We start from the raw sequence: 13,154 nt of genomic DNA, 5'->3' as shown, positions 1-13,154 counted from the left end.
AAAATGTAATTGTATCCTTACTTTTTTTCTCCAAACAGTTGATTATTAATGAATTAATTATATATTTAATTGATAATAATCTGTAAACACATTGTTTTAAATGTAGTTACACTACCCAATTTTTTTTACAAATATTTAAATGTAACCTTATATGCCTTTAGCAGGTGGAACTTTTTTAGGTACTTCTACTTTTTTGGGAGCAGGAGTGGGTGCTGGAGCAATTATCTCTGCTTCTGGTTAGTAAAAAGAAGGTTTATTTTATGCACTTACTTTTACAAACAGTAAACACATAAAAAGATATACATTTAAAAAACATTAAGAAGACTGGACACATATGAAAGATTGCAGATCATGGAATACCTCTTTCAAGAAAGACTTTTTCTTTCTTAGTGACAACGGTTGTTACTTTTTCAGCTGGAGTCACTGCTTTAAGTTTTTCTGATTCTTTAAAAATATGATGCAAAGTTTTAGTACTGAAGGAAGATACACAAACACACACACACACACGACTACAATGTAGACACAATTCAACGAAAAATACAATTTTAAAGCTTATCCATGTACCTTTAATTGGAGGAACTCCTTTTTTACTTATAGTTACTTTTCTTTCAACAGCAGCAGGTTTCTTTGGAACTTTAAAAGAGTAATTATACTGTTGTAAGCAGATTTTATATATGGTGCACCAATTTGAATATGTATATGTATATAAGAAAGTGTATCTAATGCCATTTTTTTTATAAAGCAGGGAGGAGTTAGAACCTCTGTCAAATTAACAGTGCTGTCTGTGTCCCCTCTGGGATGTTTCCCTTTCTCTTTTTCAGGACTTTGAGCTGCCAATGGAACAATAATACAAGGAAGATCTTCCAATGGGGACACTTGGACAGGAGAGGATTTATTTTTTTTCAGAGATCTTTCCTCACTTTTTGCCATGTCTAAACACAGGAAGTAAAGGCAGAATAGATTACAACAATTTAACCAATCCATACTCTATCCCCAAAAAATGTCTTTAAAGGTACTGTTATGTATATGTTTATAAATTAATGATTTTTTTCAAGGGGAATCTTAAAATTATGGGCAAAGATATTTATGATAGACACAGGTTGATTTACTAAAGGCAAATTGGCTGTTCACTTTGCAAGGGAATTTGCACCTTGTGGTGGGATTTTCACCAGACTTAGTGAATGAATTAAAGCTATGCTAACCTCCAACATCCAATCATGTGCCAGCAAAACTCTGTTTTTTATTCTCATAATTGATTGGCTAATATTTGCAAAGGCAATTTTCTATTTGTCTTCAGTAAATCAACCACAGTGAAATATAGGAAATATAAAGTTGAAACTAAAGTTGATGCATGTATGTAAGTAGGATAATAGAGATTTTATCATAAAGTGCATTTCCAATGTTGCAGTCAAATTCAAGATTACCCCACTATATGTTTGTTACATGTTCTCATTCATACAACATACCTACAAAAAATAAAAATAGTTTTACATTTTTCAATGTATTTTTAGTGTTGCAGATTCCTGAAATCAGCATCTAAAAATTCTTTTTTTAAAACGCTTTTTTTAAATTTGTGCTATAAATGAAAACATGCAACAAATGTATAATAGGTTTTATCGCAATTTCACTGCAAATGCAGAAACACATTTCAGGATGTCATCTCCCAATAAATTATGTTAACAAGGCTAACAAATTGTATGAGTGAAGTATGTACCTTTCTCTTCATAAACTACATCTACTGCTTGATAAAAGCTTTCTTTTTCTACTTCAGGCTCCTTATAAGCTTCCTCTGGTTTGTAAATCTCTTCTTCATAGGCTGTTCGCCTGGTTTCATAGACAACTTCCTCATATCTTTCTTCTTCATGAGTGATATCTTCTGCATATGTTTCTTCAGGAGCTTCCTCCACATAGAATTCTTCAGCAGCCTCTTCATACTGCTCTTCAGGAGCTTCTTCCTCATAAATATATGCCCTTGTTTTATAGATTTCCTCAACCTCCCCATCAGGCTCCTCATAAATTTCTTCTTCAGGAGCCACAATTTCTTCTTCATAGATTTCTTCTCTTTCTTCATACACACGTTCCTTGAAGGTGGCCTCTTTCTTCCTATACACTTTTTCATATACTTCTCTTTGTTTGTAAGCTGGGTGTTCAATTATCTCCGGCTCCTCTTCTCGTTTTACAGTAACTACCTGGGCTTCTTTTATTTTTCTGGACACCACTGACATTTTAAAAATATACAATGGAGTCAGTATCACTATGAAACTTTCTCTAAATATATGCATTTAAGATGTGTATATTAAATTTAAAACCCGCGCTTATGGTGTAAAAAAAAAAAAAAAAATTTTTGATAGAAAAAAGTGTGCTTAAATTTGTAAATAGCAATATAAAAATCCAAATAAATGTGTGCAGCTGCTGTATCTCTAAGTTATTCTTAGGTAAAATGAGGTAAACAAATTTAAAACAGCGCTCGCAAACCCATGTGAAAAATATTAAATAGTGATGTATAAACAAATAATTTTATAAATATTTGACAGATAAATATTTTCAATGTAATAAATAAGTCCTTAAAAGTGATATAATCCAAAAAAGTGCTCAGGTGCAAAATGGTTATCCAAACGGTGTTTAGGTGACTGGCAACCCCTCTTGGTTCCCTACTCACCACAATAATGAGTCTCAAACACTTGTAAAATCCATTAGACTAATGCACTCGGACTTTTGCTGAGGGTGATCCAAGATCAGGATGTCTCGTATGGGATCGCTCCAAAGAAGACCTCCGTGAGCCTCCTCTGCTGCCACTCCCAGCGATGTCTCCTCGCTACTTCGTCCCCTTACAAGCGTTTTTTACAAGCGTTTGAGACTCATTATTGTGGTGAGTAGGGAACCAAGAGGGTTTGCCAGTCACCTGAGCACCGTTTGGATAACCATTTTGCACCTGAGCACTTTATTGGATTATATCACTTTTAAGGACTTATTTATTGCATTGAAAATATTTATCTGTCAAATATTTATAAAATTATTTGTTTATACATCACTATTTAATATTTTTCACATGGGTTTGCGAGCGCTGTTTTAAATTCGTTTACCTCATATGCATTTAAGATGTTTTGTTTTTTATGACTTTCACCTATGTTATTCCAAAAATATATGAACTTAATGAATTTGCATATGTGTTAATAAAATGTATTTTTTTTAAAGATAATGTACCTGAGACTGGAGTGGTGACTTCTTTTTTGCCAACAATTATGATTTGTTTTTCATCTTCTATTGGTTTCTTTAGAACTCCAGGTACTTTAAAGGGTAGATTAACAAATAAATAACACATACATCGTACAATGTCATACAAACTACACAAATAACCCCAAAATAATTAGCAGCTTGCAAGAGCAAATGTTGGGAAAGGCAAAAGCAACTTTCTTCAAAGCCTTAATATACCTGTAGGTGCTGGAGCTTCAACCTTCTTGGAGATAATACGTATCTTTTCTTCTTGTTTCTTTTGAATTGCTGGCACTTAAAGGCATTAATAAGAAGATTTGTAACTTCTCACATAAAAAAAAAAGTTCTCAAAGAATTAAAGAAGGGTGAAGAGTTTAGTAGATGTTTATACACAACAACAGAGACATGAACATAATCATTAGAGACATGGAGACAATACCATTGTGGTACTTATTTGAAGTTTGACCCTGAACAGATGAGTATAACTGAATATAATTATATGCTTTCAGTGAAAGCTAGGTAAAATTTTCTAATAAGAAGTTTGAAAAACATTGAGCATTTCTTTTGGCACTAGATAAAGTGGCCATATTATAGCAAAAGGTGTCCCCGGTCAAATGTTGTTAGAAATTGGCCTTTGTTCCATTTAAAAACACAATTCTACACATTTTCACAAGAAAGTGAAACTACACATAAAACTACAGTACAACAGTTAACCTCACATAAGTTTAGTACATACTATACACAGAAGACAAACACTTTACACTTTCTGAAGAAATTATACCTTTGGATGGTGGTATCTTTGCTTCTGGAATTGGTTTCTGTGGTGCTTCTGGTACTTTAAACATAGGAGGTTTATATAAGATCATTGTAGGCACAACACATACAGTAGACAAACATTAGAACAGTAAACATACAGATACACATACTGCATAGAAAGGTAAGTTTGGCATTTTATTAGCAAATGTATTAAATTTGCCTAGTCAATGTCTCTAGCAGGATAAGAATATAATATATATTATGCTAACTGTAAGCTTTACGCACTTTGTGTTGAAAAAAGCATAGGAAATTATGGGCTGCTAATTCTATTCTTTTAGTAAATTAAGCAAAATGCAGGCAATACACCAGCTTCGGCAAATAAAATATACAGAAAAAGAATAAAACAAATATACCTCTTGCTGGAGGAGCCTCAGGTTTCTGAGGGGTAGCTATTGGCACCTTGCCAGCAATTTTTGGTTTCTTAACAAGTTCAGGAACTAAGACACAGTAACACAACACATTTGTAAATTTTGAAGAAAGTAAACAAGCACAATTAAACATACAAAAATACAGTAAACATACAGTACACAAAACATATATGGGTGCACTACCAAAGGAAAAGTGAAACCCAAGAATAAGAACGGTGTTAGCAAGAAATATATACCTTTAAGTGGTGCGGCTTCTTCTGTTGATGGAATAGGAGCAGGTGCTTTTTCAGGTATAGGTACTTTCTCAGTGATCACCTTCTTATGCACTTCAGGAACTTTGAAATAGCAACAGAATTCTATGAGTGTCACGTATAATATAAGTAGCACAGTGCTAGACACAAACAATTAACAACTGCCAACTCAAAGGGCAGAGCTTTTATCACAAACATAACATACAGGAAACATGACGTGAAATAACAATTACCATATATGTTTGTATATATCTTCTAAACCTTTTGGGGTCAGATCAACCAAAACTGTATGTTTGCTTTTGTATATGCTGCTAGACTGAATTAAAAACTGTCATTTTTTGTCTCTAAGGAAGTCTAGTATAAAAGCTTTCTTCACCACAGCTTTAATACCAGCCTACATTCTCAGCTTGCTATAAAGTAAAACACTTAAGTTTTTATGTTTTTATGTAAAATGTATTAAATTGCATCTACGCCAATTTTTGTTTTTGCCAACATTGCAAACATTATTTTTTCCTCAAACATCCTGTTGTGTTATCAGGAAAGGAAGTGAAATGTCTTTAATGGGACACAGACGTCAGAAAAAAACTCCTTTCTACTCTATCCAAAATGAAAAAAAAGTTTGGGGTTTAGATATACTTCATTATTACAAAGAAAATGAAAAGGCTGCAGGAAGATTTTTTTTTTAAATCTTCCAAATCTAGTGATGGGAGTCACTAAAAGAATTAAGAAGCCAATTCAGAAAGCAACTAAATAGATAAATCAGGGAATAGATATAGGGTTGTAGATTTAGATACCCATCAAATGTTTTAGTGTTGAGATACATACTATTATCCCACAAACCTAAAATACTGGTCTATCCCAGAGCCTTAAACTTCTGAAAAAATAATGCTAAAATATAAGTCAAACTACCTTTAGCTAGTGGAGCCTCTTCCTTTTTAGAAAAAGGCACAGGCATTTCCTTGGTGCTTCAGGCACTTTAAAAATATTATTTGTGTCAGATATAATGTAAAGAATCATTCTGCTAATTTTATGTTTACATTAGCAACCAGATTTACATATTTAAAAAAAGAAAAAACAGCTCAGGCAATTGGCAGTACACCATAGAAACTTATGGAAGTAATTCAGTTATATGTATGTAGTAAGAAATCCAATCTAGTGCTATGGGTTACTGCACATTGCACTTCGAACTGCTGTAGTAAATTCAAATGATGCAAATCTAAAATCACAGAACAAGGTTTTAAACAATTGTACAAATTACTTTCACATACATAACATTGAGAGTTTCTGTTATTGCTATGTACCATGGTGGTTCTTAAGTAGACTCTTTAAGCACAGGACAGGTAATATAAGAGTGTGGATGGTATAAGGAAAGCTATATACCTTTAGCTGGTACAGCCTCTGCTTTCTTAGGCACAAATGTAGGCACTTTTTCTTCTGGTGCAGGTTTTGCAGGCACTTAAAGAATACATTTTTATTTTAGTGAGTTGAATTACATGGTTGAAAGACAAACACCAATCAGTTTTAGAAGCAAAAGAGCTATAGGTGAAGACTGAATAGGATGTCTAAGTGAGGACACAATAAGAGTAGCTTATTGCTTGGAAGTTGTTAGCAATTTCTAATACAAAATTAAAATGTGGTTACTTTACAAACACACTGGTAAAAAGAGTAAAGAAGAACTACATGTATGTACACAGAGCTAAGAAACAACACAGTAAGTACTAAAGAAGAAACTTCTGCCAAGAACATCTAATACCTCGAGTTGGTCGAACCTCTTCTACAGTCGGTTGAATAACGGGAACTTCTTCCCTTGGAACAGCCCTCCTTGGCACACCAGGCACTTTAAAGATATTACATAGCTCAGTTTTTTTTTTTAAATAAGCTGTAGGTGAAATTTAATTTATCTGACTCTAAGCAGAACACAGGAACAAAGTAATCCATACAGCAGAAATTACCTGCAGCAGGAGGTTCATCCCATTTAGGCTCAGTGATGGGTATTTTCTCCCCTGGAGTTGGCCTCTTGAGGGCTTCGGGAACTTTAAACACATTTAAACAATGTAACATGAAGTAGCATTGCACTGCACAAACACAGAATTAGAAGCCGCAGAACCACAAAATTAAGAGCCACTGGCAAAGTCCAAGTGGGAATTCAGATACACATATGACAAGATGAAGCTACAGCTCTAGCTTAGGAGCACATAAGTGAGTCTTGCAATATTGAGCACTCATAAGATTAATCATCAGCCTTTGCTGCCCACACTTGTCCCTCAAAAATCTACCTTACTTAGCATTCCATAGAGTTAGACATTGGTATTTAGTGCTTTAAAATAAAGGAAGCAAAATAAATATAACAAGATTGCAGTATTATATACTAGGCACCACTTGTACGTAAAATTTGACGTATTGACACAAAAACATGCAAAAACAACATTTGATAATAGTTATACAAACATTTACTATATAAATAAATACAATAAAAATATAGTTAACAATATATATATATATATATATATATATATATGTGTGTGTTTCCTAATGATAGGTGCTCCTGTCTCTGTGTTTTATGAAAAAAATTCCGGCTATACCAGATTTCAGAGTGCCAATTGGCGCTCACATGACCGGCCACCTCTCTGCTCTTCACATCTGACAGCTTCAGTGGGCGGGGCCAAGAATCCCCCGCTGACATCAGTTGAGGACCAGAGGAGGTGAGCGTCGGCCGGTCACAGAGACAGGAGCAGCTATCACAGGATTATATAAGATATTTAAAGTAATTTCAGAAGCAGGAGGGGAGGGGTGGGCACTTGACGCAGAGCAGACAGGCAAGGAGGGAGGGGGAAGAGGAGCACAGAGGAGGACAGGAGAGCTGTGACTGACAGAGGCATGTAAACTGACCACAGTGTCAGGGCTCAGCAGTCATGATAAACTGTGATTAGTTTACAGAGGGGAGGGCAGAACCAGGCAGGATCAGCCAGGTTTTTTAGGTGATACAGAGGGCCAAATTACACAGCACAAGCTCTGTGCTGTTATTCATGCTTTAAAAGAACAAGACCTTTTTCTTTTTTTATTTGTTTTATGGGTAACAATCACTTTAAGTGAGTGACAGACATACATTACAAGAAAAAAAAGGACATAAAGACGTTTAATGTGCTTATTTTTGCTGTTAGACTTTGCAAGGCAGGAAGTGCATATAAGATACTGTATAAAATAGTTAATAAATTATTTACATATAAATATTCTAAAATACCTTTTGAAGGAGTAACCTCTGGCTTTTTGGGAGCTGCAACTGGAAATTTATCTTCTGGGACTGGTTTCTTTCGTGCATCTGGCACTTTAAAAATTAACAATAGTATTGATGTACTTTAGCTATTTTACAAATAGGAAACATAGCTGTAGTTTCTAATTTGGGTTGAATTATTAGGATTATATGCATTAACCACTTGCTGACTGCCCTATAGCAGCTTTACTGCTACAGGGTGTCCGCTGTGCGCAGGATCCCGTATATATACATGATGCTGCACTTCTGGGTAGGGGGCATGAATGCACGCCACCAGCGGTTCACTCCTGCTGTGTATAAGCACATGTTGATGTCCGCTGGCACCCGCCGATCATCCTGCAGAGAGGCAGAATGGCAGACTGCAAAGCAGGAACACGGATCCATGTCTTCCCTCAGTAAAAGCACCTCCCACACTGTAATAAAACACTGGCTAGGCACACAGTTCCCCCTTGATTGCCCCTGTTGTGAACCCCTTCCCAGCCAGTGTCCGTTATACAGTGACAGTGCATATTTTTAGCACTGGTCACTGTATTAGTGACACTGTTTCCCAAAAAAAGGTCAAAGGTGTCAGTTAGTGTCTTATTTTCCACTACAATATCACAGTCCCACTATAAATCACTGATCCTTGTCAGTACTAATAAAAAATACATAAAAAATAAAACTTCCATAAATATATTCCTTAGTTTGTAGAGGAACTTAGTTTGTTGCGCAACACAATCAATATACGCTTTTTGGGATTTTTTTGACCAAAAATATGAAGCAGAATACATATTGGTGTAAATTGATGAAGAAATTAGATTTTTTATATTTTTATTGCATTTTTATTGTATTTGTTTTAAAGCAGAAAGTTAAAAAAAAGGTTTTTCTTTCAAAATTGTCGGCCTTTTTTTGTTTATAGCGCAAAAAATAAAAAAACACTATACCATGAAAAGAGAGCTCTATTTGTGTGCAAAAAGAGACATACATTTTATTTAGGTACAGTGTCGCATGACCGCGCAATTGTCAGTTAAAGTAACGCAGTGACATATAGCAAAAAATGGCCTGGTCATGAAGGGGGGTAAATATGAGTGAACCTGAAAGTTTTCAATTTGAAAGTCTTATGCAAAATTAATTTAGCCACAATCCTGTTTTTTTCCTAGTCCTAATGATTTTTATGATTGTATATATATATATATATATATATACAATCAGAATAATTTAAAGCTCTGCCTAATATGGCATTGTCTTGAAAAACAAAATATCATTTTGGCCATAACCTCATCATTTTTAATTAGATTCAACCCTTTGTAGATCAACCAAAATCTGAAAATTTGTAAGGGATACACATAGTCCTCATAATGTAGTAATGTGTAGATTGTATTATGTAAAGCATAAGCATTATACCTTTTGGGATCTCAGCTTCTGCAATTTTGGGTGCTGCCGGTTCACCTGGTTTCCTGGGTGCTTCAGGCACTTTAAAAAATACATATTTATTGTTTTATTTTTCTTACTGTTTTATCTATTGCATGTCTAGGAAGACTGAAAGAATTAGCCAGCGGTAAATGCCAAGTTAAATGCAAAATGCACTGAGAAATAAGATAAAATAAGCAATATTTAATCAAGCAAAGAAAATACTCAAAGAATTACTATGATAAGTTTGTAAGAACTGCCATTTCTTCATTATTTGAAACATATGTTAACATGCTACATTAATGCTGTTTTTGAACAACATATGTTAATGTTCATTTGGATGTCGTAATTTCTTGTAAGTAATTTTTTACAAAAACAAACACTTTTCATAAAACATAAAACATGATACTTAAGAGTACAGAAAACATTGAAGTACTGGACATAGACACAAAGACAAAGTATGGAAAATTCACTGATCAAAGCTTTCACTATAGCGTAAGCACAGTAAACAAAGGGGATCAGCCCGGCAGCTATGCTATACCTCTGCCCGGTGGTGCAACCCTTTTAGGGACAGCCTCAGGTATCTTTTCTTCTATGAAAGGTCTCTTTGGAATTTCTGGCATGTTAAAGATATATTTTTACAACACTATCATGTATATCACTAGCATTTTTACACGTAAAGGTGGACATAACACACATATAAAGGTATAGGTTTTAAGATCTTTGCAGTTAAGAATATACTACAACTTACAAAGAAACACAAAACTGACGTTAAAAGTGAATATCAGTGACAACAATGCAAGTCACATGCTCAGAAGTGCAAAGATACCTTCTGCTGCTGCTAATTCCTTCTTTTTAGGAGCAAATGAAATTTCTTCCTCCACAACCCTTTTTGGAGCCTCAGGCACTAAATAAATTTTTTTAAATTACACTGTGTTCTATAATTCGAATCTAAATAAAAGTAGACTTTCGCCAACATAAGACACAACATGTAACACTGTTATACCTTTGGTAGGTGGAATTGCTTCCTTTTTGGGAACAGATACAGGCACTCTTTCCTCTGGAGGCACTTTCTTGGGAGCTTCAGGAACTATAAATATATTATTTATGTCTATAAATGCCACTTTCAAGATCCTTCATGCAAAGTCACTTAGTAGCAAGTGTGTTTGTTAAAAAGCAAGTTGTTCCCACAACACAATCATAAGTACTGCTTGAAAGTTATGAAAGCAAAATGTAAGCATGTAAGAAACTGATACAGAGATTAGAGCGGGTTCTCAGAAGCAAAGATCAACCCTTACACATGAAGTGTAAATTGAACAAAACATAGACCATACACATGTAGTTAAGGGGACTAAAGGGTATTTAAAAGGGTAAAAGACAAACTCTAGTTGAAAGTTGAAAGGTTCACCAAAAAGTATCTTTAATATCAAAAAGACTGCAGACAAACACAGGGAAGCATGGTGACGAATATGCAGGGTAACATAGGTGCTTTTGATCATACAGAACACAGGTATACCTCTAGCTGGTGGAGCTTCCTCTTTTCTAAGAACAGGTATCGGTATTTTTTCAACAGGAACAGCTTTAAAACAACAATAAAACATTTAATATCATGCACTTAATAAAATTATAAACGCAACACTTTTGTTTTTGCCCTCATTTTTCATGAGCTGAGCTCAAAGGTCTAAGACTTTTTCTATGTACAACAAAGGCCTATTTCTCTCAAATATTGTTCAAAAATATGTCTAAATCTGTGTTAGTGAGCACTTCTCCTTTGCCGAGACAATCCAACCACCTCACAGGTGTGGCATATCAAGATGCTGATTAGACAGCATGATTATTCCACAGGCGTGCCTTACGCTGGCCACAATTAAGGCCACTCTAAAATGTGCAGTTTTACTGTATGGGAGGGTCCGAAAACCAGTCAGTATCTGGTGTGACCACCATTTTCCTAGCACACTGCAACACGTCTCCTTTTCATAGAGTTGACCAGGTTGTTGATTGTGGCCTGCGGAAAGTTGGTCCACTCCTTTTTAATGGCTGTGCGAATATTGGATATTGGCAGGACATGGAACACGCTGTCGTATCCAGAGCATCCCAAACATGCTCAAGGGGTGACATGTCTGGCGAGTATGCTGGCCATGCAAGAACTGGGATGTTTTCAGCTTCCAGGAATTGTGTACAGATCCTTGCAACATGAGACCGTGCATTATCATGCTGCAACATGAGGTGAAGGTCGTGAATGGAACAACAATAGGCCTCAGGATCTCGTCAAGGGTATCTCTGTGCATTCAAAATGCTATCAATAAAATGCACCTGTGTTCGTTGTCCTATACATACTTATGTCCATACCATAACCTTATCGCCACCATGGGCTACTCGATCCACAACGTTGACATCAGCAAACCGCTCCCCCTCACGAAGCAATACACGCTGTCTGCCATCTGCCCTGTACAGTGAAAACCGGAATTCATCCATGAAGAGAACGCCTCTCCAAAGTGCCAGGTGCCATTGAATGTGAACATTTGCCCACTCAAGTTGGCTACGGCGATGAACTGCAGTCAGGTTGAGACCCTGATGAGGATGATGAGCATGCAGATGAGCTTCTCTGAGACAGTTTCTGAAAGTGTGTGAAGAAATTCTTTGGTTATGCAAACCAATTGTTGTAGTAGCTGTCCGGGTGGCTGGTCTCAGTCGATCTTGGAGGTGAAGATGCTGGATGTGGAGATCCTGGGCTGGTGTGGTTACACGTGGTCTGCAGTTGTGAGGATGTACTGCCAAATTCCCTGAAACGCCTTTGGAGACGGCTTATGGTAGAGATACGAACATTCATTTCATGGGCAACAGCTCCGATGGACATTCCTGCACTCAGCATGCCAATTGCATGCTCCCTCAAAACTTGCGACATATGTGGCATTGCGCTGTGTGATAAAACCGCACATTTTAGAGTGGCCTTTTATTGTGGCCAGCCTAAGGCACACCTGTGCAATAATCATGCTGTCTAATCAGCATCTTGATAGTGGATGGATCACTTGTGAGGTGGATGGATTATCTTTGCAAAAGAGAAGTGCTTACTAACACAGATTTAGACAGATTTGTGAACAATATTTGCGAGAAATAGGCCTTTTGTGTACATAGAAAAAGTCTTAGATCTTTGAGTTCAGCTCATGAAAAATAGGGGCAAAAACAAAAGTGTTGTGTTTATAATTTTGTTCAGTGTATATCTTAAAATGTTGAAGACGAAGAAGAAGACTCAACATGACTGCACAGACAAATAGGTGAGTGCACAAAAAGACTAAAAAAGCATAAGGTAAAGTTATGTATACAAAGCAATGATGTATATAGACTTCAAGCAGGTCTATATACCTTTTGGTGTTGGAACAGCTTTAGGAACTGCTGTTGGTACTTTCTCTTCAAGAAGGGCTCTTTTTGGAACCTTTGGAACTTTAAAGACATTGACACACTAAACACAAGGTTCTTTGTAGCCTAAGTTATATTTTGAAGTAGCACACTTAGGAAACAAAGCCAATATATTTTAAAATAAAGCCAAAGCAAATACCTTCAGCGATCTCTTCTGTGCGGGAGATGGACACCGCTCGCCTCTCCTCTACAACCATCTTCTCATGGATTGTAGGTGCTACAGAATTTATAAGATTTATTTTATTAGGAAAAATATTCTTCATGCAATTAAAAGCACACATATATGACATTAATAATTTATTATAAAGCTACGTTTAGTGTATGAAAAAGGATAAGAAGAGTTATCCTAAAAAAAAAATAATTCCAGTACTATTAAGAAAGATGATGGTAATTGTATAACAGATCGTAATTCTAGTTTTTTAAAAGTTG

The 13,154-nt window shown here is 35.7% G+C and overlaps 1 protein-coding gene across 1 annotated transcript in view; it reads right to left on the bottom strand.

The window, feature by feature from the left end:
- LOC309558726 (titin-like) overlaps window positions 1–13,154 on the bottom strand; it is a 320,308-nt gene that overhangs the window by 161,763 nt on the left and 145,391 nt on the right. Inside the window, exons 114-133 of the mRNA XM_082261775.1 lie at window positions 12,865–12,942; window positions 12,672–12,749; window positions 10,825–10,887; window positions 10,315–10,398; window positions 10,138–10,215; window positions 9,850–9,924; window positions 9,303–9,371; window positions 7,890–7,973; window positions 6,601–6,681; window positions 6,402–6,485; window positions 6,029–6,103; window positions 4,634–4,732; window positions 4,383–4,466; window positions 3,995–4,048; window positions 3,433–3,507; window positions 3,205–3,288; window positions 1,715–2,218; window positions 565–633; window positions 361–444; window positions 156–233 (exon numbers count right to left, since the gene is read on the bottom strand). Of these exons, the coding sequence (XP_082117901.1) occupies window positions 156–233; window positions 361–444; window positions 565–633; window positions 1,715–2,218; window positions 3,205–3,288; window positions 3,433–3,507; window positions 3,995–4,048; window positions 4,383–4,466; window positions 4,634–4,732; window positions 6,029–6,103; window positions 6,402–6,485; window positions 6,601–6,681; window positions 7,890–7,973; window positions 9,303–9,371; window positions 9,850–9,924; window positions 10,138–10,215; window positions 10,315–10,398; window positions 10,825–10,887; window positions 12,672–12,749; window positions 12,865–12,942 (1,980 nt within the window). The remainder of the gene's footprint in view (window positions 1–155; window positions 234–360; window positions 445–564; window positions 634–1,714; window positions 2,219–3,204; window positions 3,289–3,432; window positions 3,508–3,994; window positions 4,049–4,382; window positions 4,467–4,633; window positions 4,733–6,028; window positions 6,104–6,401; window positions 6,486–6,600; window positions 6,682–7,889; window positions 7,974–9,302; window positions 9,372–9,849; window positions 9,925–10,137; window positions 10,216–10,314; window positions 10,399–10,824; window positions 10,888–12,671; window positions 12,750–12,864; window positions 12,943–13,154) is intronic.

The sequence above is a fragment of the Pelophylax lessonae genome (assembly GCF_965119305.1).
Source record: "Pelophylax lessonae genome assembly, chromosome: 6".
Taxonomy (NCBI): Eukaryota; Metazoa; Chordata; class Amphibia; order Anura; family Ranidae; genus Pelophylax; species Pelophylax lessonae.
The sequence above is the reverse complement of the archived record's forward strand: the minus strand, read 5'-3'. Positions and strand labels throughout refer to the sequence as shown.